We start from the raw sequence: 20,407 nt of genomic DNA on the forward strand, positions 1-20,407 counted from the left end.
ATGATCACGTAAACACACCAAAATTTAATAGTAGCTGCTTTGGGGGTGGCAGAATGATAGGGCTGTTTTTCTATTCTAAAATTTCTAATTTTTCTACTGTGAGCATTTATCACTTCTGTAATTACAAAAGACAAAACTAATTTATTTTTTCTAAGCGTAACAATATGACGCTTAGAACCTCCGGCACTTGCATCAACCTCTCTCTCCGCCAGCCAAAGAGCAGATACGGCACCACTTCCGGCCCAGCACTTCACGGTACGAGACTTCACAGGCAGGAGGAGGATGCCAGCCGATTCCACCACCACTGCCCCTAGGGTCTCTACCTCCCTACCACCTTCTCCCACGGGGAATGTTAAACGTGCTCCGAGCTCTTGTCGTAACACGTCAGTTTTACCAATCCTTCATTTTTCCATCCAAATGGTCATACAATACACAGCCTGAGCCAGGTAAAGTTCAAGTCATCTTCAGTCCAGTGCAGGCAGCGGCTGATAAATGACTGCAGAAAAGTCAGTTTCAATATGAGTGTCACTAAATCTGGGCTGTCCCGTACAACCTCACTCACACTTGAATATCACTTGCTGAGGGAGCAGGAGTGTCACCCTCCAGGGGCTTCTGTAACCCACCTGAGACCTGGCACTCTTGTTTCACAGTCCTCAGGCACACACTTAACATTTAACTGGAAATCTGAATTTCTAATCAGGCACACGGCTTTATTTTTTCAGATTCAACCTTTCAGAAGAAGAGTGTGCAAGACGTTTCCGGCTTTGCCAATCCAGTGATGGCTTATGCATCTTTGTTTGCAGCTGGTATTCCAATGGGGCAGCCAAAGCTCACCCTCTCCACTGTATTTCCCAGAGGTTGTCCACGTTTCCCGCGAGATGTCCGCATCACTTCTCCCTGGTACAACAGTCACAGCTGCCCACTGTTGCGCTTCTATTCCTTAATCATATTTAGCCCCATATCCTTGAGCCAAATGGACCCTTCCTTCCTTTTAATTTGCATATTGACCCATTTCATTTACCTTCTCTTCTACCCTTTTCTCCAAATGCTTTGCCCTCTCCCCGCACCCTACCTGACCAGAATGTGAAGGCACTGCACGCTGAGGAGTCTCACTCTTCACTGTGGCAGCGACAGAATCGGACCCCAGCGCTCAACTCATACTCTCCCCTTTGAGCAAAAGGCCAAGCCCTCACAGTTACCCACAGAGAGCGGGACCCTCACTTCTGGACTCACCATAAATGTAATCTTACTATCACTACGCACTACTGTGGTGGTTCGGGGGCGCCAGCTTGGATGAGGTTACCAGCTGTTACCCACTGGAGACTTTATTCTTCCAATCAGTAGTCATTTTCAGTGTATAAACTAATGGTGAGCTGGCTCTTCATGCTCATGGGCCAACGACAGCAATACAAAGGGAGCTTACTCTGGTGCTTCCCTGTCCAGTGCAAAAAATAAAGTTCAAAGGCAGTTCCTCAGTCACACTGGTCACACGTCACATGCTATATAGACATATGTGGCTACCTGGCTATATCTGAATAGCGCGGATACAGAACATGCCCGTCATCACAGAAAGTTCCACTGGAACGGCGCTGATGTCGTTTATGAGATCGCACTAGACTCACGTCACACCATTTTGAATAACACAAATCAGCAAAGCCATATACCTCAATGCCACGTTTATCAGCACTTCCTTAGAGACCAAGCAGAATATAAGCACATATAAAGTAGAACGGTTTAGAAGCGGCCACGGGGAAAAGCCATTTCCGGTTCCAGACACCAGCTTACCACCTGATTCTATTATGTTCTTTGCATAAAATCAGGTGACCTTTCCTAATCCACCAAGTTTAAATGAACAACAAAGCCAATGTTCGCACAAGGGATAAACCATTCATAGACCTTCTCATAAATCACCGGATTAATGTCATACACGCTCGTCTCTCTCAAATTCTTTATCACATCCCTCCTCAGACACGACATTACTGACAAAACACCCCGATCAGGTCAGCCTACTGCAATGTCCGTAACATGTGCCTTCTTACCCAGCAAGGATACCGGTTTGAGAACAGAGTGAATTTTTGAAGCCTAACATGAAAATAATCCTGCTATCTAATACTTTTAACAGCCAGCACTCCTCCCCCACCAGCAACCTGTCTCGGTAAACATTCTTCAAAGCGAACATTCCTGGGAGCATGATGCAATCTGGAGATGAGACATCCTGCGTGCGTGAGCGGCAGTCGAGCTCTGGGCTTCAACAGCCCACGACACTCATCCACGTGGGCACGTTTGCTTTCATTTCTCCTTCCTCTTCCCCTCTTCTGGAAGTAAATCATTACTCTTACCTTCTATAGCAGAAATATTGAAGGTGTGCACAAAGCCCGGTATGATCTAGTTTCTATTCCAATTTCAGTAGCACCTCACACAAGGAGAGCCAGAAAGCACCTCTGGCTTGTGGCCAAACTACAAGCAGCACAGCCAGCCGATGCTGAGGGTGCTTCCTCCTCACACTGCTTTATTCTTGTAACTGCTCTGTTGCATGCCTGCACTCCCCAGGGAGCCCCCTGCACCGCCAGGCTTCGCAGGCCACCCACCTTCGCTACTAAGTTCACCCAGGGAGCTGTCTTGCTTTTCCCCGATTTCACATCAGCCCAAGCACTTGGTCACTGCCATAGCCACCACCACACCCCTGCCACTCCCAAGACTGCTCTGCCCAGGCACCTTCCAGGTGTGTGAGCTGCTGCAGCTTCACTGAGCCGGAAGAAACCAACTGGGCAATCTCTGGATTACCTGCTTCCCACTTATCAGCCCCAGACCATCCAAGTGCCCGGACGAGGCATCTGCTGATAGCCCAGCCTGTGCATGTCCTCAAACCCCCAAGAGCTTCATCAGGCTCTAACTCAAAGGTTAAGTCTGGAGCCCTGATTAGCCCTGAAGAATTAGAAAATGCCCGAGGAGATTTGGGGAGGTGCCCCTTGGGGAGTGGTGAATTACAATGCTTGTGAGCAGACAAGAATTCCCAGGGCCAAGGGGAGAAATACTTTCCCCTTGCCAAGGGAGCTCCTGGTTCCTTTGAAGGGACACCCACATCAGATCCATGCCCCAAGATAAGCGTCTGGTCTTTTCCTGAGGCCAGGGGATAAGATCACACAGGCTCAGCTCCAAGGGCCCCCCCTACCAGGTATCAAAATAGGATAGCGGTAGGGCTTCCCTGGTGGCGCAGTGGTTGAGAGTCCGCCTGCCGATGCAGGGGACACGGGTTCGTGCCCCGGTCCGGGAAGATCCCACATGCCGCGGAGCGGCTGGGCCCGTGAGCCATGGCCACTGAGCCTGCGCGTCCGGAGCCTGTGCTCCGCAACGGGAGAGGCCACAACAGTGAGGCCCACGTACCACCAAAAAAAAAAAAAAAAAAATAGGATAGCAGTAAACTTGGGCATTCTGAGGCCAGGCAGGATGAAGTTATGAGTCTCAACTGCCCCATTTACCCTCCACCAGTGGGCTCAGTCGCCATCACCTGAAACGGAAGCTGGTAGTGCCAACCTCATAGGAATAACAAGGTAACATATGACAAGCCCCGAGCCAACATCTGACTCAGAGTAAAACTGTCTAGAAAAGCTTGGATTGCTTTCTTTGTTTTGTTTTGTTTTTTAGAGTGTAAATGGAGATTGAATGCCTGAAGTCATAGTATTATAACTGATGCTGCAAAAAAAATTTACCTGGGTGGGTTTCAAGAAATAGACAAGGCTCCCAGGAAGGAAGATTTTATTTCTAAGTAGATTTTCTTCTTGTCGCCTGCATACCTGGGTCTGTGATACCCCCATATGCATGCTGGGGGGAGCAATATTTTGGAACATACCCAAATATAGACTGTCCTGGTCTTCATGTTCATTCAGTTGAACCACTGGGCTTTTCACACGCTGGAAAAGATAAAGTCAGGTGGCTTTTTTACAAGTTACTTACTTGATAACAGTAATGTTTATTTTTGCAAATGAAAAAACAACCTAAGAAAACATCAGTAAAGACATGTTACATGTGTCACCACACATAAACAGAAAACTAGTCTTGTACGTAATATTAAGAGCTAGAAATAAGGGAAGAATCTGTCCCAAGCTGATGCATGCCTAAAAGCTATCCATAGGTTATTTTATATTCAGAGAATATCTCCCAAGTTCATTCCTGCAATGGCATTGTTGGCAAACATCTGTAGATATCATCTTCAAGTATGAATTTTTGGAAAAGGTATACAGTCATCTTGCATATACAACTACGACCCAGAAAGACAGCTAGGTTTGCTCATTAAGAGCAGAGATCTAAAATTCGATAAAGGAAGCAATTTCAAGTTATTCTGAATGTGCCCTGGGACATATCCCTGAGGGGTTTTTTTGCTTTGGGTTTTTTATCCTATGTTTATTACTGCTAGGTCTTCACTTCTACTTCAACTCTGGAGAGAAGCACAAAGATGAAAATGGGCAGGGAATCATTACCTTTACATTCTCCTCTCCAGGCGATGATCTGCTGGACACCGAATTCTTAATCTCTGCAAAAGGAATAATTCCTATCAGGATCCGGTGATAGGAATTTCCATTAAAAAAAAAAAAGGAAGAAGAATAAAAAGGAAAATAAAAAAAGAAACTAGATGACAAATGCAAATGAGTTGCTCAGAGCCGTCTGTGTGGAGCTAGGTTTTAGATTAGGCTTCTTAAAAATCAACTCTCCGAAGAGCAGAGTATCTGATAACCTGACAGCCCACGCTCTGGTATTATTTGTGTGGACCAAGATGTAAACAAGTCCAGGAGCTCTCACAGGAAATCCTGAGGAAGACAATGATTGTTAAATAAACAAATGCCCCTGATTCAGAAGGAAGGCTGTGCACTGACCGAAGTCTCTTCAAAACAGCACAGATTCTAAGGACGTGACTCGTACCCACCTGAGGAAATCCCACGTCTCCTTCCTCAAGTGCCACCGATTTCATGTTTCAAAAGAGCCTAATTCATTCTAGATGAGGTTTGGTTTTCCCTTGCCCATTGTTTAATGTCAAGAACATCAGCACAGCCCTTGGGCTGGGGCCTCAGACAGTGCCAGGCTCTGCACTAACCAGCCCCATGCACACCGGCGGCCTTCGCTCTGAATAGAGGCTTTCCTGGAAGCATCAGTGGTCATGATGTTCTGGGATGAACAGAAGGTCCACTTAAGGTGTGCTTTTCTCTGTGTCTTGATTGATTGGTTTTCTTCCCAAATACTCAGTTGCCCGTAAACAAGAGCCACCGTTATTGAAATAACCACCAAAAGTAGGTTTGGGCCTAAGGAAAACAGAAGTGTTGGGCGCTCCTAACAAGGGCAGCTGGATGGAAATCTTCACCCTGAATTTGTATTAATATACAACACCGTGGGCCCAGGCCCTCTTCTCGACCCCTCAGCTTCCCTGCCCCCCAGGCCCTGCTGGATGCCAGTTCTGGGGAGCCCCTTAGTTTCCCCACCAGGTCCATTAACTAGGCATTCCCTCCTACACTTTGCCACTCCTGTTAATTTCAGTCACGTGAGGCCTCAAACCTCCAAGTGGATTTATTCAAGCCCTTCTTACTGCCTGGCAACAATGCCAGTTTCCATCCATGTTTCTGCTTAGAAAAAGTATAAGGTTTTCGTTTAGGTGGCTTTCCATGATGAATCTTAACAAGGTAAGGATGGAGCAGAGAAGTCAACAGACACAAAGTCATGATGTATTTTTTTTAATCTGCATGACAATAACTTTGAATTTGCTTTATATCAAGCAAGTTAGTAAGATATCTGCCCTCCACAACAGTATATTGCTCTTGAATTCATATTGCATATTAGCTTCTATGATGAAAAATGAAAGGGTAATAGCCTCAATTTCATGTGGTCATGTCAACTGACCTCTACAGGGAGTAAGGACAAGGCTGTAGCTGACACCCAGCCTGGGCAGCCTGTGCTCCTCAGCAACCCCACCTACCTTTACATGCACACCCCATAAAAGGCCTCCAGGTGGCAGCAGAGTACCATCTGCAGAACAAGAGGGCCCGCGATGGGAATGTCAAAATGAGACACCTTCACCCTTCAAAAGCCTGCTGTTTAAGCACCGAAGTCCAAAACACTATATTAAGAGAAAGTTTTCGTTCTACTGCACAGATGCAGAAAACTGATGTGAAGCACCTACTATAGTGTTTACCATATGGGAGCACAGCAGGTCTTCTGTTTTAAAATACATATACCCAAATCCTAAAAATTGGGTGAAGGAGGGTAACTAGAACTAAAGTTTCAACAGACACATCTGCATAGACAGCAAGAGAGTCACACACATTTTTACTGCCCGTCACTGGCTATTCCTTTAGAGACATTTCAGACCATATGCTTTTAAATGATAACAATTCTGCATTTCTAAAGAATTCTGTACCTACAACACTGATGCAGAAGAATAATACACATTTTATTCAAGACTGCTGATGAAGAAGGCTCTATCGTCAGGTGATCCACCTGTAACAACAAAGGATGTGTTCACCCAGTAATATGTTCAGAGTCCACTCCAGTGGTATGTTCAGATACCAGCTCCCTACCCCTCTCAAAAGGCTAGTCTTCATACGCTGCCAGCCTACATTTTCCTTACAGTCTAATGCAATTTTGTTCAATATTCAAACAAATACTACAAACTATGTTAAAATAGACGTCTTTATAAAACGTATAATCATTTTTAAAGCAACTTTCAAGGTTATAAAACTATCTCAAAATCATTAAAAATATTTGTGGGACTTCCCTGGCAGCGCAGTGGTTAAGAATCCGCCTGCCAATGTAGGGGACACAGGTTCGAGCCCTTGTCCGGGAAGATCCCACATACCACGGAGCAACTAAGCCCGTGCGCCACAACTATTGAGCCTGAGCTCTAGAGTCCACGAGCCACAACTACTGAAGCCCGTGTGCCTAGAGCCCGTGCTCCGCAACAAGAGAAGCTATCACAGTGAGAAGCCTGTGCACCGCAACAAAGAGTAGCCCCCGCTCACCGCAACTGGAGAAAGCCTGCGCACAGCAACGAAGACCCAATGCAGCCAAAAGAATTTTAAAAATAAATTAAAAAAAAATTTGTGACAGGATAATCATGTATCTTTAATTAATCTATAATTAATCTAAGAACTATATCTTAGAGCTTTTAAAGAATTTGGCACTCCTTCCACCAGAGTTTAATTAAATTGCTCCAGGAGAGTTTCTGCTAAATGATGAGGATCCTTTTACACTCACCCACTGCACCACCAACTGCACAGTGCAATCAAACCACTCATTGCTATAGCAACCTTCAGCAGATAATGATATCAGTAACCCCAAGCTATTCTGTTTTAAAGACCTATTAATCTCCCTTTCAAGGCCTACCCAGAAGTAAGGACCTCCACCTCCTAAATCAGATTTGCCAAACATCATAAACATGTTTTTTATTGCCATACTATAATGGATCAAGAAATAATCTCTAATATTCAGGTTCACCAGGGACACTGCACTAGCAAACAGCATAAGATCAATACCAGTGTCTTGTTAGGAAACAGATTAGCCTAATAGAGCTCAACTCTGGGCACGAGTCATACCGTCTCCTTTTGAGAAATGGGACCATGCAGACTGGACTTAAGCAAAGAGAAAGCTTACATGGAAAATACAGGGTGCTCAGTATTCTCCTTCAGCTACAATTTGCTGTGTCATCTGACTCCTCCCCCAGGAAGGAGGCAAAAAGGATCTCGATCAGAGCCAGCCAGACAACTGCTGCTGCTTCACCCCGACCCTCAGGTTCAGCTCTCCACGATCAAGTCCCCAACTGGGTTAGACATGCAGGGCAGCATCAAAAGCACAAAAGAAAACACGGGTCATGCTCTCAGCTTGCTCTGTCTGCCCCACAAATGCCCAAAGGGACTCATAGGGGTAGTTCACAGTCTTTGAATGAATCCTCTTCTCCCAATAGACTATTAGCTCTAGGAAGGCTGGGTCCAAATCAATTTAAGCCCAACACCTGTATCTCCAGGGCCAAGCAGGGTGCCTAGCATATTACAGATGCTGAATAAATGTTTCTCTCCTCCATGTAGATCTGATGGCCCAAAATAACTGATGAGATGCAACAGATCATTAGGGACAAGAAAGGGAAAGTTGTTTACTTTATTAAATTACTAATTCAAATATTCCAATACCGGTGCTATTTCATCACAGCTTCTGAACTGTCAGCTGGATGAGACACATGAATGTTCTTCCCCTGGCTTCCTCCCACCCCTCCAGCTCTGCAAGCCCAAAAGTCACCCCTTCCTCTCTAGTTACGCATTGGAGTTTCACTAAGAACTTCACTTCACGAGTCACCTTAATATTTTACCCTAGTGTGCATGTCTGATTTACAACTGCTAGAGAATTAAAATGGCAAAGGGAAAAAATTTGAAAAACCATCTACCGCTCTCAATTCACAGGCTATTATAACACTCTGATCTTCTGTTTCAGTATCTCAATTACTCCCTTTTTTTTTTTTCTAAAGGTGGGAGTACTAATCCCACCTTTACTAATGCCAACTGATAGCTGTTGGCCTTCCCAGTATAAATATGGACTGGGAGAAACAATGAGGCACCTATCAATAGAAATATCAACATGAGCCCTGTTAGTCCATGAGTCCCAACATTCCATATAATTTAACAAGCTCAACCGGGCCCCCAGTGATCCAAGCCCCCAGGATCAGCAGTCAGGGAGAGGATGCCAAGGCGAGAGAAGACCTCAAGCAACTCAAAACGTGCTCTTTTACAATGTAATTTTTACATTTCTACTCTGAATTCTTTCAGAAAAAAATTAAGACATCTTTTTTGAAATACGTAGTGTTTTTTTTTTAATTCAAATTATTCGTGACACTTTTTTGAGTCACAAAAGTAATTCAGAAAACTTGAAAGGGACTGAGGAAAAAAATCCATAAATCCACCATTAATGGTTTAGTATCTTCCCTTCACACATATACACATATATATTTGCATTTGTATTTGTATATATATGTATGTATATACATATATGTATGTATATACATGTATATATATGTATGTATGTATACATATATATATAACAGCTTTGAGGTATAATTCAATACCATACTATTCATCTATTTAAAGTATACAATTCAATGATTTTTAATATACTCAGAGCTGTGCAATCATCACCACAAGCAGTTTTAGAACATTTTCATCACCCCAACAAGAAACCCCATACCCATTTGTACTCGCTACCCATTTCTCCCCGACCACCACCGCTCCCACCCCAGCCCTAAGCAACCACTAATCTACTTTCTGTCTTAATGGATCCCATTTTGGATACTTCACATAAATGGAATTATACAATATGTGGTCTTTTGTAACTGGCTTCTTTCACAAGGCATGTTGTCAAGGTCCATTTGTGTTATAATGTGTCGGTATCTCATTCCTTTTTATTGCCAAATACTACTCCGTTGTATGGAGAGATCACATTTTGTATATCCATTCCTCAGCTGATGGACTTTTTGGATTGTTTCCATTGGGGCAGTTATGAATAATGCTGCTTTGAGCATTTGTGTGTAAGTTTAAGGAGATCTATGTTTTTATTTCTCTTGAGTATATATCTAGGAGTGTCATCACTAGGTCATATGGTAACTCTATGTTTAATATGCTTTTATAATATAGATTTTTTACATCTAGAGTGTGCACTCTCTCCCACCCTCCCCACCCCCCATCCCCATAGGATCTCAAACAGTCAAAAATTAAGTCATGGAGTAAAATAAAAGATATCATCCTCAGCCCCAAAATTTGGTGGCAACTATCAACTAAGCAGAAGCTCTAAATCATTATACTTCAAACTGAGGTCAGGACAGAATTTTCCTAATTTACTCAACTGCTTGAATAAAATGAGGCAAAGTCATCTTTCAACAATATAAACAAGATTCAATTTTCTCTTTGGAATACTTTTATGTCCCTAAGATTTCACACTTAGAGTCTATTTCAATTCAGGGGGAAAAACTCTTTAAATATACCTTCAACTTATAAGCTTATTTCAACTGTATTAGACTCCTCAGTTGATAAGCTTAGTAAATGCTTGTCCTTCCTCCTAACCTGCTGATCGGACCCAGCTGGAGCAAAGTAGCCATAGCAGATGGGAGCAGAATCCGTTGTATCTAGGTGAATTCTGAGGAATCTGAGATTCTTTCCAGCTCAAACTAGGATTCTTTAATTCTGTGATGAACTGGGGGAGGCAAGGTGGAGAATTTTTCTTTATATGAAAATACTAATATTATTATAACAATATACAAAATGAGCATCATATCAGCTTGAGATCTTATTTTGGCGTTTTAAGGATGAAACTCATTCTCTTCTGTAGGCAGGAGAACATGGACTGGCAAAGTCAGTCTCTAAAAGAAACAGAGAGAAGACTGAGCCTCTCTGTCAAATGAAAGCAGCACAGGTGACTTCCTGGGGCTGGGAAGTACATTCTACGGGTATGGAGTGTAACTGTCTTGCAAATGCCCAGGTACCTAGCTTCTAGGCAGCAACACTGACCAAGCCCTTAGATGGATATTCCACAATGAGGCTAAGATAAGAGCTGTGTATCCAGCTGAGTAATCACCCCTGCAGAACAGCCTCCTTAATTGCTGTCCTAAATCCCCAACACCTCAGGTCCCAGCCACCCTGGTTAAAGGACCTGCATCTTGATAAGACATTGGAACCGTATTCAACAGTTCTAAAAAGACATTGGGCCACAGTATTCAAAACGAAAAATCTTGGAAAGGAAATTTTGCATGGATAAAAGACGTCTTGGTTTCCCAATAATATCTCACAGGAGATATTCAAATAAGGAGAATCCATCATATGATACCACTCATATGTGGAATCTAAAAAAAGGGTACAAATGAACTTATCTACAAAAGAGAGAGAGAGTTACAGATGTAGAAAACAAACTTACGGCTACCAGAGGGAAAGGGGAGAGGGATAAACTGGGAGATTGGGATGGACATATACACTCTACTATATATAAAACGGATAACTAATAAGAACCTACTGAATGGCACAGGGAACTCTACTCAATACTCTGTAATGGCATATATGGGAAACAATGAGTGGGAAATGGGAAACAAAAAGAGTGGAGATGATATATAAAACTGATTCACTTTGCTGTACACCTGAAACTAACACAACATTGTAAATCAACTAGACACCAATAAAAATTTTTTAAAAAAGGAGAATCCACCACACAACTCCCTCTTCCCATTTCACTCACGTAGAGCACAGAGAGAAGAGCTGTACCCCCGTCTAAGGAATGTTCAAGCAGCAAATCTGCTCACCTGGTCACCACGAGGTGAAGAGCTGTGTCCTGATATCCCAGCACACACATGATCACCACTAAGTCCGCTCTAGCCACGTGCTATAACTTGCACTCATCACAAGACAGTGTTGGCTAAGCGTCCACAGTCAGATACTGATCAAGGTGCCCCACCTGTATTTTCTCATTTAAACCTTATTTTGAAGGAAGTATGAAATGACACTCCCACTCCACCATTTTCCACAAAAGGAAACACAGCTGAGTAACTTGCATCCTGTTCAGAAGCCAGTTCATGGCAGAGCTGAGGTTTTTAGCAGAGTCTGCTTGTTGCTGATGTGTCATCAAGACCTGTCCCTGCATGTGGGTCACAGTCTCCCATCGTAAGGGCTTTATGAGACAGGTCAGTCACATGGAGGAGAGCTCGTTTCAAGGCAATGATTCCAATTTTGCACTTTTCCATCACACAAAAGCTGGAGAGAACTCTAGAGCAGCAGCCCGAAGACTAAGTAGGAAAACAGTCTGTTAGAGAAGGGAGGTGGGTATCTACAGCGTGGTGGGCAACCATTTACCCACCTGAGTTCGGACTGCCTGGGCAAGCTGTGTCACCTCACACAAGTTATGTGACCTCTCTCTGCTGCCACCTCCTTGTGCACAAAATGGGGAGAATTGATTCCTGACTCCCAGAAATGTCCCTCTCTCCATGGCCACTGGGACATGTGCTCCCTGAGTGTGCAGACTTGGCTCGGTTCCCAGCTGCGTCCCCAGCGCCTCGAGCAGTGTTCGTCACTCCACAAAGGCGTGAGTGAAATTCAGTGGAAGGAAACTCCATGAGATGAGGGCTTTTTTCTCTTTGCCTTTTTGGTTACTGCTTCATCACCAGTGCTGAGAACAGTACCTGGCAGAGAGTGGGTGCTCAGAAAAGACTTACTGAATGGGTAAGTCAATGGGCCTGTAGGGCTCACGTCCGCCTGCCTAGAGCGGGTCTTGCGTTTGGACCCATGGCCTCTCGCACAGGATGGGGAGGAGGAAGCCCCCCTGAGCCCACTGGGAGCGGCTGCCTCAGCCCTGCAGGAGATGATTTTGCCCTCTTCCTTTGCGACTGGCACTCACGTTCCAATCCCTACTCCTTATGTCCTCGTTAAATGAGAACGTGGAAGATAAGTAATGGGGAGAAGTGAACACAGTAAAGGACTCGTCACATAAAAGTCGAGACAGCAAATTACACAGGGCTTTTTAAAAACTCCAAAATAATGAAAGAAAATGGATTCACACAGTGAGTGGTCAACAGTATTGCAATGGTTGCCTGTCTTATGGCCCCATAGACTCTAGGCAGGCAGCAGCCTCCTGAAAAACATCAAAAAGTACAGCGGGGGGCCCCGGTCTGGGGGGATGCCGCGGAGCGGCTGGGCCCGTGAGCCATGGCCGCTGAGCCTGCGCGTCCGGAGCCTGTGCTCCGCAACGGGAGAGGCCACAGCAGTGAGAGGCCCGCATACCGCAAAAAAGAAAAAAAAAAAAAAAAAAAGGTACAGTGGGCTGTGTGGCGAGGCATGGGTGATCTCAGTACTCAAGATGACCATGAGTAGTTTTAAAAATGCCTCCCTAGCTCCCTCCCAGTGTGAGCATCATGTACTAATAGATGGAGAGAACCCACATGATCGTGAAAAAGGAGGACATAAGCTTAAAAGAAAGGGCAGGATCAGGGGAGATGAGGAAGAGCAACATTTCCAAAGCACCTTCCACAGACCATTTTCATGAGACGCTGAGAGCTAAGAAAAAGGGATTCTCCCATGATCAAGTTAGAGAACTGTGAGGTTAAACAAGAAACACAGGTTTCTTGACTGCAAGACTTAACTAGAACCTACAAAACGTTAAACGTATTCTCAGTTCCCAACAGGGGGGTTTCGTATATAGCATTTTCTACTCATTTGGACAAAGAATACTTATTTTTCAGAGCATCTTCCAAGGTTGGTGTTCGGTACAATGCTCTTTAGGAACTCCAAGAGTAGGAGATCAAATAACGACAAAGGCGGCAAGGGACAAAACGGAGTCAGTTGGTGGATCAATACATACTCATAATTAGCTTATTCATCTGAACACAGTGAAAATGAGGTGACCTTTTGGCCATATAATTCATTTGGAGTAACATCCCATCATTCTGGGAGGACAATTACAATCATGAAATTATGGAAACATAATTGGTTCAGAGACAATAATAAAACCATTTATCACACCACCAGAGACAAAGTAAATTTCCAAGCTAAAGGTATTATAATCTTTTAATCAATGGCAGCTACAGATAAACACTTAAAAGTCCCCTTCCTACCCACTGCCCCAGGAGGCAGAACATTATCTATTAAGAATCTTCTGTGAGATCTCAAAGGGAAAGTTTGCTTTGGGGGTTAAAGGGGGAAAAAAAAAAAACAAACAACCAAGCTCTTACACTCAAAATGTTTTGTTCTTCCAGCTGAGTCACCTGCAGGCTTATGAATGAACAAAAGCTAATTGAATGTTTTCACTTTAGGTGAATACTGCCCTCTGCTGGAATGTGCACACAGTTACTAACATGTCCTCCAAACGTATACAGATAAAAGCACGGTCTACAAGGTCTGTAAAATATACACGTTAATTACTTGGTGTTAGAGAACTTGAGTTTCTGTCCAAATTCTTTTGCTTATTGGTTGAGTGACTTCAGTCCAGCTGGCAGCCAGGTGTATTAACTTGCCTGCCCCCCTGAGCCCATCAAACTCAACCTGTCTAAAACTGAGTAGGTATTTTGTCATGATCCTGCTTCCCGTAAGGCCTGTCCCACCAGGAATGGAAGAATCACCCTTCTCCCTCGCCACTGACACCCACCTGACATCCTACGCCTTCAGGACAGTATCCATCGGTCCCTCTGTCTCCAATCTCATTATACTGCTATGGTGCAGGCTGTCTTCTGTATTACTCTCAGCAGCCCCTGGCCCCTCCAACCTATTCTTCACACTCTCACAGAGTGACCTTTCTAAATAACAACCTGATCTAATTTGCTTAAAACAGTTCCCAGAGCTGTCAAGGTGGAGTTCCAGTTCCTTGCCTTGTGTACAAGCCGTGCTGATCTGCCTCTCTTTCAGGCCTATGTTCCTGGCACCATATACACACCCCTATACTCCAGGACCACAAAACAACTTGCATCTCCCCCAACGCATCATCTGGTTCAGGGCTCTGTATTGCATATAGTCCCATTGTCTAGAATTCCCTTCCCTCCCTTAGATCACAGCTCCAGGGTCACCTCCACCAAGAAGCTTCCCCTGACCACCATCACACACCACAGAGTTCTCACAGTATTACTTGCCTATGACTCCTATAGCACTTATACTGTGCGGGGACAGCTTGTTTTTCTGCACTAGTCCCAAACTGTCAGTCCCTTGAGGGCAAGAACTTAGAATTTCAGCACTTGTTTAGACCTCACTTTGTTCTAAGTCAGTTTGGAGGTGGATTACAAGGGAAGAAAAATGTATACGATGACAGAGTAAAAATCAGGAGTTGATTTAAAAAAAAAAAAACAGGAAAAGCCAGAATGAAGGCTTAAGAAATAAGGGTAATATCAAAACGCGGTCAGCAGTACCCTACAAATTTGCAACCGGCAGGCCAGAAACTTAGCACCAGGTTTACCAGCCAACTAGAAGCAAGAAACCTGATCAGTTACTGTCAGGGTAGTAAAAGCCAAGCCCAATGCTCAGGAGATGACAGCGCTCGTGACATGAGCCCGGAGTTTTCTCCCACGGGTCTGCAGGAGAAAGTGTGAAACTCACCACCACCTCCTTGGGCAGGTACGGCAAGCTGCAGCTCCCTCCACGCAGCCAGTGCGCCACCCACAGGGGAGAGCAGCGAGGGCAACTCCACAGGGGCCCAAGCGGTGCAGCTTGGGTGGGAAGCTCAACTGGTTGGCTTAACCCGGGACTGAGTGCAGGTGCGTGGGGCACACACACTTAGAACAACCGGTCTTCCAGCTGTCGACACTGGTGGCTTGGGAACAGGAGTCTTGTCCTATTTTTTCTCCCTAACCCCAGCATCTAGCATGCTGCGTCTCGGCCCTATCAGACTATTGTCGCTTTACATTAACAGATATTTTGTAATGTCTGCTCCACTGATCTGAAATTAAGTAGATAATATAACCCTACCCCCAGACATAAATAAACCTAACCTCGCATTTAGTTTCAAAAAATAAAAAGCACTCTAAAATATGAAGCGAAAGGATCGTAATTGATAATAAGATAATATGTATTAAAACCTTTGCCCTGACTACCCTGGAAGACATAGTGATGTATGGTCAGATTCCTAAAACCACTGGGTTTTGGAAAACAAAAAACAAAACGACAATCCGTTCCATATAAATAGTACAGGAGTATTCAAGAACAGAGGCTAAGATACTCCAGCGAATCAAAACCCGTGTTTATTACTAGGACTTGCTAACAGATCAGACCTACTTGCATACATTAAAGGGGAAAGAACCTGAATAGAAGTAGAGATCACATGCCCAGACAAACTGCCAAGTTAGAGAAAACAACGAAGGACGATATTCCTGCCTACAAGCTGCGTGTTAACGTCCAGGTGCACCGTCAACACGACTCCACGTGACGATGTGGAACAGAGTAGTGACAATGTATGTTAAACATACACCTCTTGCTGTGGACGCCCACCTCGAGCAGATTTGTACATTCAGTCTCTGAAGCTCCATCAGGGCTGTGCAGGACAACCTGGGCTGGGTAGGGCCGCCTGTACCCTGAAGAACCCCCAGCGCGCCCCCTCCCGTCACCTCTACACGCCAGTGGTGCTCCCCAGAACCCACGGCAACAAAGACACCCTCACGACCTCCATCCTCTAAGACCCCCTGGGCCAGCACAGAGCAGGAGCTCCACACAGGTGGAGCGAGCTGGAGAACAGGTGAGTGACGGAGGACTGAACGGAACGAACAGACTGAACTTGGAAATGAGGGGAACGCTCTCTGCGTGTCAGGAGAGGTCCCCAAAGATCAGGAATGTGGGAGGAACCCAGTAAATGCTAACCGAATGAAAAGTGGAAACACACAGTACCTTGGTGCGGCGCTGCTGGAGGACCCCGGGGCCCAGTGGCACCCCAGCACCCTGCTCTTGCCTCCCTCAGCTCCTGCTCTTCTCCACCACACACTTCAACTGCCAGGTGGCTAGTTAGTTCTGAGCTCTTTCTGGGTTCCCGGGGTCGGGAAGGAACATGCGTGCCTTCTTCGGTTTCTGCAGTGCTGGAGGGCATATCTGATTTTTCCTCTGACCTGGCTTCTTGCCCTTCAAGAGCCTAAGAGAGGAAGGAAAACAAAAAAAAAATCACTGAAAGCCATTTGAGGCTTCAGATAAGCAACAAGAGATGAAAATCACAATCGAGCGTCTCAGAGCCGGGACAGGCCAGAGGCATGGCCTGGAGAGGCAGGGGCAGATAGGGTGGTAAAGCTGCTGGGAGAACATGTAAGCAGCACCCCGGATGACATGAGAGACAGCGGGAGGAACCAGAGACAAGGGCCAAAACTGTCCCTCCCACTAGTCCTCGCTGCTTCCCCAGATCACACCACCAGAAGGTTCTCAGGAACATGACGCATGAACCAAAAGGGGGACAGAGAACAGAAAGTCTTGAAACCTGTAAGGAATTCTGTTTGACGCATCTGCCCACCTAGACCAACCTCCATCCACACCCTAAGACACAGGGATTGGGGGCCTGGAGATGGGGGTAGGACCACTATCACAGGGAGGACCCAGGATGAGCTACATGTTGGTACATGCTGGTGCAGGCTGTCCCTGGCCAAGACTGAGCTGTGATCTGTAGAGAGAAGATGCCTTTAGAGCCCTCTGTATTTTCCTTTCAAATAGATTCCCCACAGCCAGTGAAAACGCGAAGAGACAGAATTATGTGTTGATGTGTCAAAAACTGCCCAAGACTGCATCAGCACATGTTCCAAAACAAATACATGGGTACACTGAGGCAAGCAACCCTACAGCTGACCCAGAGCCCCGAATCCACCCCCACCGGGCATGTTATTAAGCTCAGCATATCAAGTGCCTTGCTCATGACTATTTCAGGACATCCTGAGGCCAGAGCAAAGAGAACATGAAAATATACATAACTGACCAAATCACAAAGAGGCAAGGAACAAGCAGTACCCCGTCACCCACCCTCTGTGGCTATTAACCGCTCCCAGCCTTACTCCCAAGACACAGTACTCTCTCTTTTAGGGCCCGCCATGGAATTAACGGATGGACCGAAGCAGGTATATGTCTGGAGAGGTACTAAGGAGACGGTAGCATGGTAGCATGAGTACCTGGGGTTAAAAGAGGGCTAACCACGCAGGCTCAAGGCCAAAGACAACCACTTACTAGCTTACAGGTTTATTATAAGCGGATATAACTTGGGAACAGCCAGATGGAAGAGACGCATGGGGCAAGGTATGGGGAAAGGGCACGGAGCTTCCATGCCCCTCCTAGCAGGCTCGTCACCCAGTACCTCCACAAGTTCACCAACCTAGAAAGTTCTCCGAATCCAGTCCTTTGGGGGTTTTATGGAGGCTTGCGTTATTACGTAGGCATGACAGATTAAATCTCTGTCCACTGGTGATTAAACTCCATCTCCAGGCCCTTTCCCCTCCCTGGAGGTGGGACTGAAATTTACCAGGCGATTGGCTCCACAGGTAACTGGCCCCCATCCTTAGGTGCTTTCCAAAAGTTGCCTCATTAACATAACAAAAAACACCTTTATCCGCTCCACACTTAGGAAATCCTAAGGGTCTGGGGGCTGTGAGCCACGAACCATGGACGGAGACCAGATATATTTCTTATTGTAAGTTACAATATCACAGTGTCTTAAAGAACCTCAGCCCTATTCCCTTCTCAGTCTCCCTACGCACTACCCAGCCAAAAGCTTAGGACAGGAAGAACGAAAAAGGGGTGCTGGTACCTGGAACACAAGGCCATCCCACTGCAATGGATTCTTCTTTTACCAAGTGTTTTCCATAAGATTAAAATCTCTGATAAACTGGAAAGTAATCTTCATTTGGTCTTTGTTATTGTAAAGTCCACTACAATCAATTATTAAAGCATCTAGATTTACTCATCCTACATCTCCCCCAATGTCATCAGTAATAATTATCTCAAGTTACAAGAAATCACGAATCCGACCGAAGAAGCTGGAAGTTTTTATAATGCAACGAATGTTCAGGATTTTTGCTTTACACAGAGCATGCTCTAGCCTTTGCAGGAGCTCTGCGGTCTTGCTGTAGTCTGAGTGTCCCCTCTAAGGACACACGTGTTGCTGAGCTCTGCCCCTCTGAAACTGCAGGGAGAGGCACTCACCCCGAGTAAGGCTGCTGGGCCAGGCCCAGCCTCTGCCCCACTGAAACAGCCACCCCTGGGGGCTTGGGTGAGAAGCCACAGGGATGGCTGAGAACTTCTGTTTCTTTAAACAGAAAGTACCCTTAAGCAAAATGAGGAAATACTGTAGGCCAGAAAATTATCCACTAAACTCCCTAAACCCAACAGAGGTAGTTCACACTCTGAAGAGCATGTTTATTTTAACTATTTAATAAAACCCTATATGGAGTAAGCAATAATCTTGGATATATAATGTTTCTGGTTAAACCTTCAATTTAGCTATATAAAGCAAACATTTTACAAAAGCCAGAACTGATAAGTACCAATGTCAGTTTTCTGATAACAGTAAACTGACTGCTTACTTTGTAAAGCCTATATAGTCATGAAAGTGGTGCTCATTAATGGACGTGCTTGAGAAGCCTGCGGGGGCAGAGGGTTTGCCGGGGGGTGTCACACGATCTGGTGAGTGAATCCATTATACCCCTGAGCACTCTTGACTCAATTGACTGAAGCCCTTTTGCTCAAAAGAACATTCTACTTGATAATAATTAAAATATATGAATATGCTTTACAGTCTTCCAGATTCAACAAAAAAATAAAAATAATGAAGATGAAACATTTTAAACCCTGAGATGGGCATGCTCTGATAACAGTCAAAGCTGATGTCTGGGCCACGGTGGGAGGGGGGAAAAATCTCTTTGAAAAAGAACTGGTCTCAAGTGACCAGTCCCCATTCAAGAAGAATCTGTACACTGAAACAAAGGCTTAACTATATCTAAGCCTTAAGAAATCCCAGAAGAAGATATTATTCATTTAAAATAACCCTAAAGGCAACTGCTTTAGATAAGAATTATAATACAGTCAATAAGTTAATAGAAAATACCCAATATCAGAATATTAAACATCAGTGATACTGGTTCATGAAAAGTAAAGGAAACAATATTACACAAATTACTATTTTCTACCTGCCGCCAAAATATCATATAATAATCTTCCTTCTACTGGTGTAACAGTTTCTAATTCCATGTCCCTCAAAGTCCCATTAGAAAAAAAGAAAGTGCTACCCCCCCACCAAAATAGTGTTCCCAAAAGAACGAGTTTGCTGTCTGCACTCTCAAAGAGCGTGAGTTATTATGTCTTATACCACAATAAAGGGCACAAACCTTGAGGAGAAAGGCTCTATCCCAAAAGTATTTCCTAAAGAGTTTAATATCCGCCTCCAACAAATGCTCGGCTGTGTGATTAAGCGTCAGGGTCAGTGTTTCTGATGAGTGAATATACCGCAGGGAGGCATCTTCGCTGAGCTGCACTCGGGAGAAACCTGGGGAACGTCTGCCCTGGAAGCTGAAACATCACAAATCAAAACCCACGGTCCCAATACCCTTCATTGTCCCTGATATTACAAACCCAACTGGCAAAACAAGCCATAAAAGCTACCTACTGAAGATAGGTACACAAGATCATGTAAATAGATCCTAATAAAGTCATCTTTGTTTTTCCACCTAGAGAAGACGTTGAATGAAAAGCTGTTCACATATATTATATACTATAAAGATTTACATAATTAATGCAACAATACTGACTCTTAAACATAGCATTTTACCTCATTCTCCCTTTAACCTGAAAAGATGCCTCTGGCCTTAATGGCTACCACATGTAGCACCGCAAATTAGCTGGCAGCAGACAGTTTATTAGGCGATTACAGTGGAAAACAGATATGATCTCCAGAGAGCATGGTGAGGTTTGGA

At 44.7% G+C, this 20,407-nt stretch overlaps 1 protein-coding gene across 1 annotated transcript in view; it reads right to left on the bottom strand.

The window, feature by feature from the left end:
- ARHGEF28 (Rho guanine nucleotide exchange factor 28) overlaps nt 1-20,407 on the bottom strand; it is a 256,291-nt gene that overhangs the window by 143,367 nt on the left and 92,517 nt on the right. Inside the window, exons 5-8 of the mRNA XM_082834982.1 lie at nt 19,823-20,003; nt 16,527-16,599; nt 4,479-4,531; nt 3,851-3,911 (exon numbers count right to left, since the gene is read on the bottom strand). Of these exons, the coding sequence (XP_082691108.1) occupies nt 3,851-3,911; nt 4,479-4,531; nt 16,527-16,599; nt 19,823-20,003 (368 nt within the window). The remainder of the gene's footprint in view (nt 1-3,850; nt 3,912-4,478; nt 4,532-16,526; nt 16,600-19,822; nt 20,004-20,407) is intronic.

The sequence above is a fragment of the Leucopleurus acutus genome (genome assembly GCF_964270905.1).
Source record: "Leucopleurus acutus genome assembly, chromosome: 3".
NCBI lineage: Eukaryota > Metazoa > Chordata > Mammalia > Artiodactyla > Delphinidae > Leucopleurus > Leucopleurus acutus.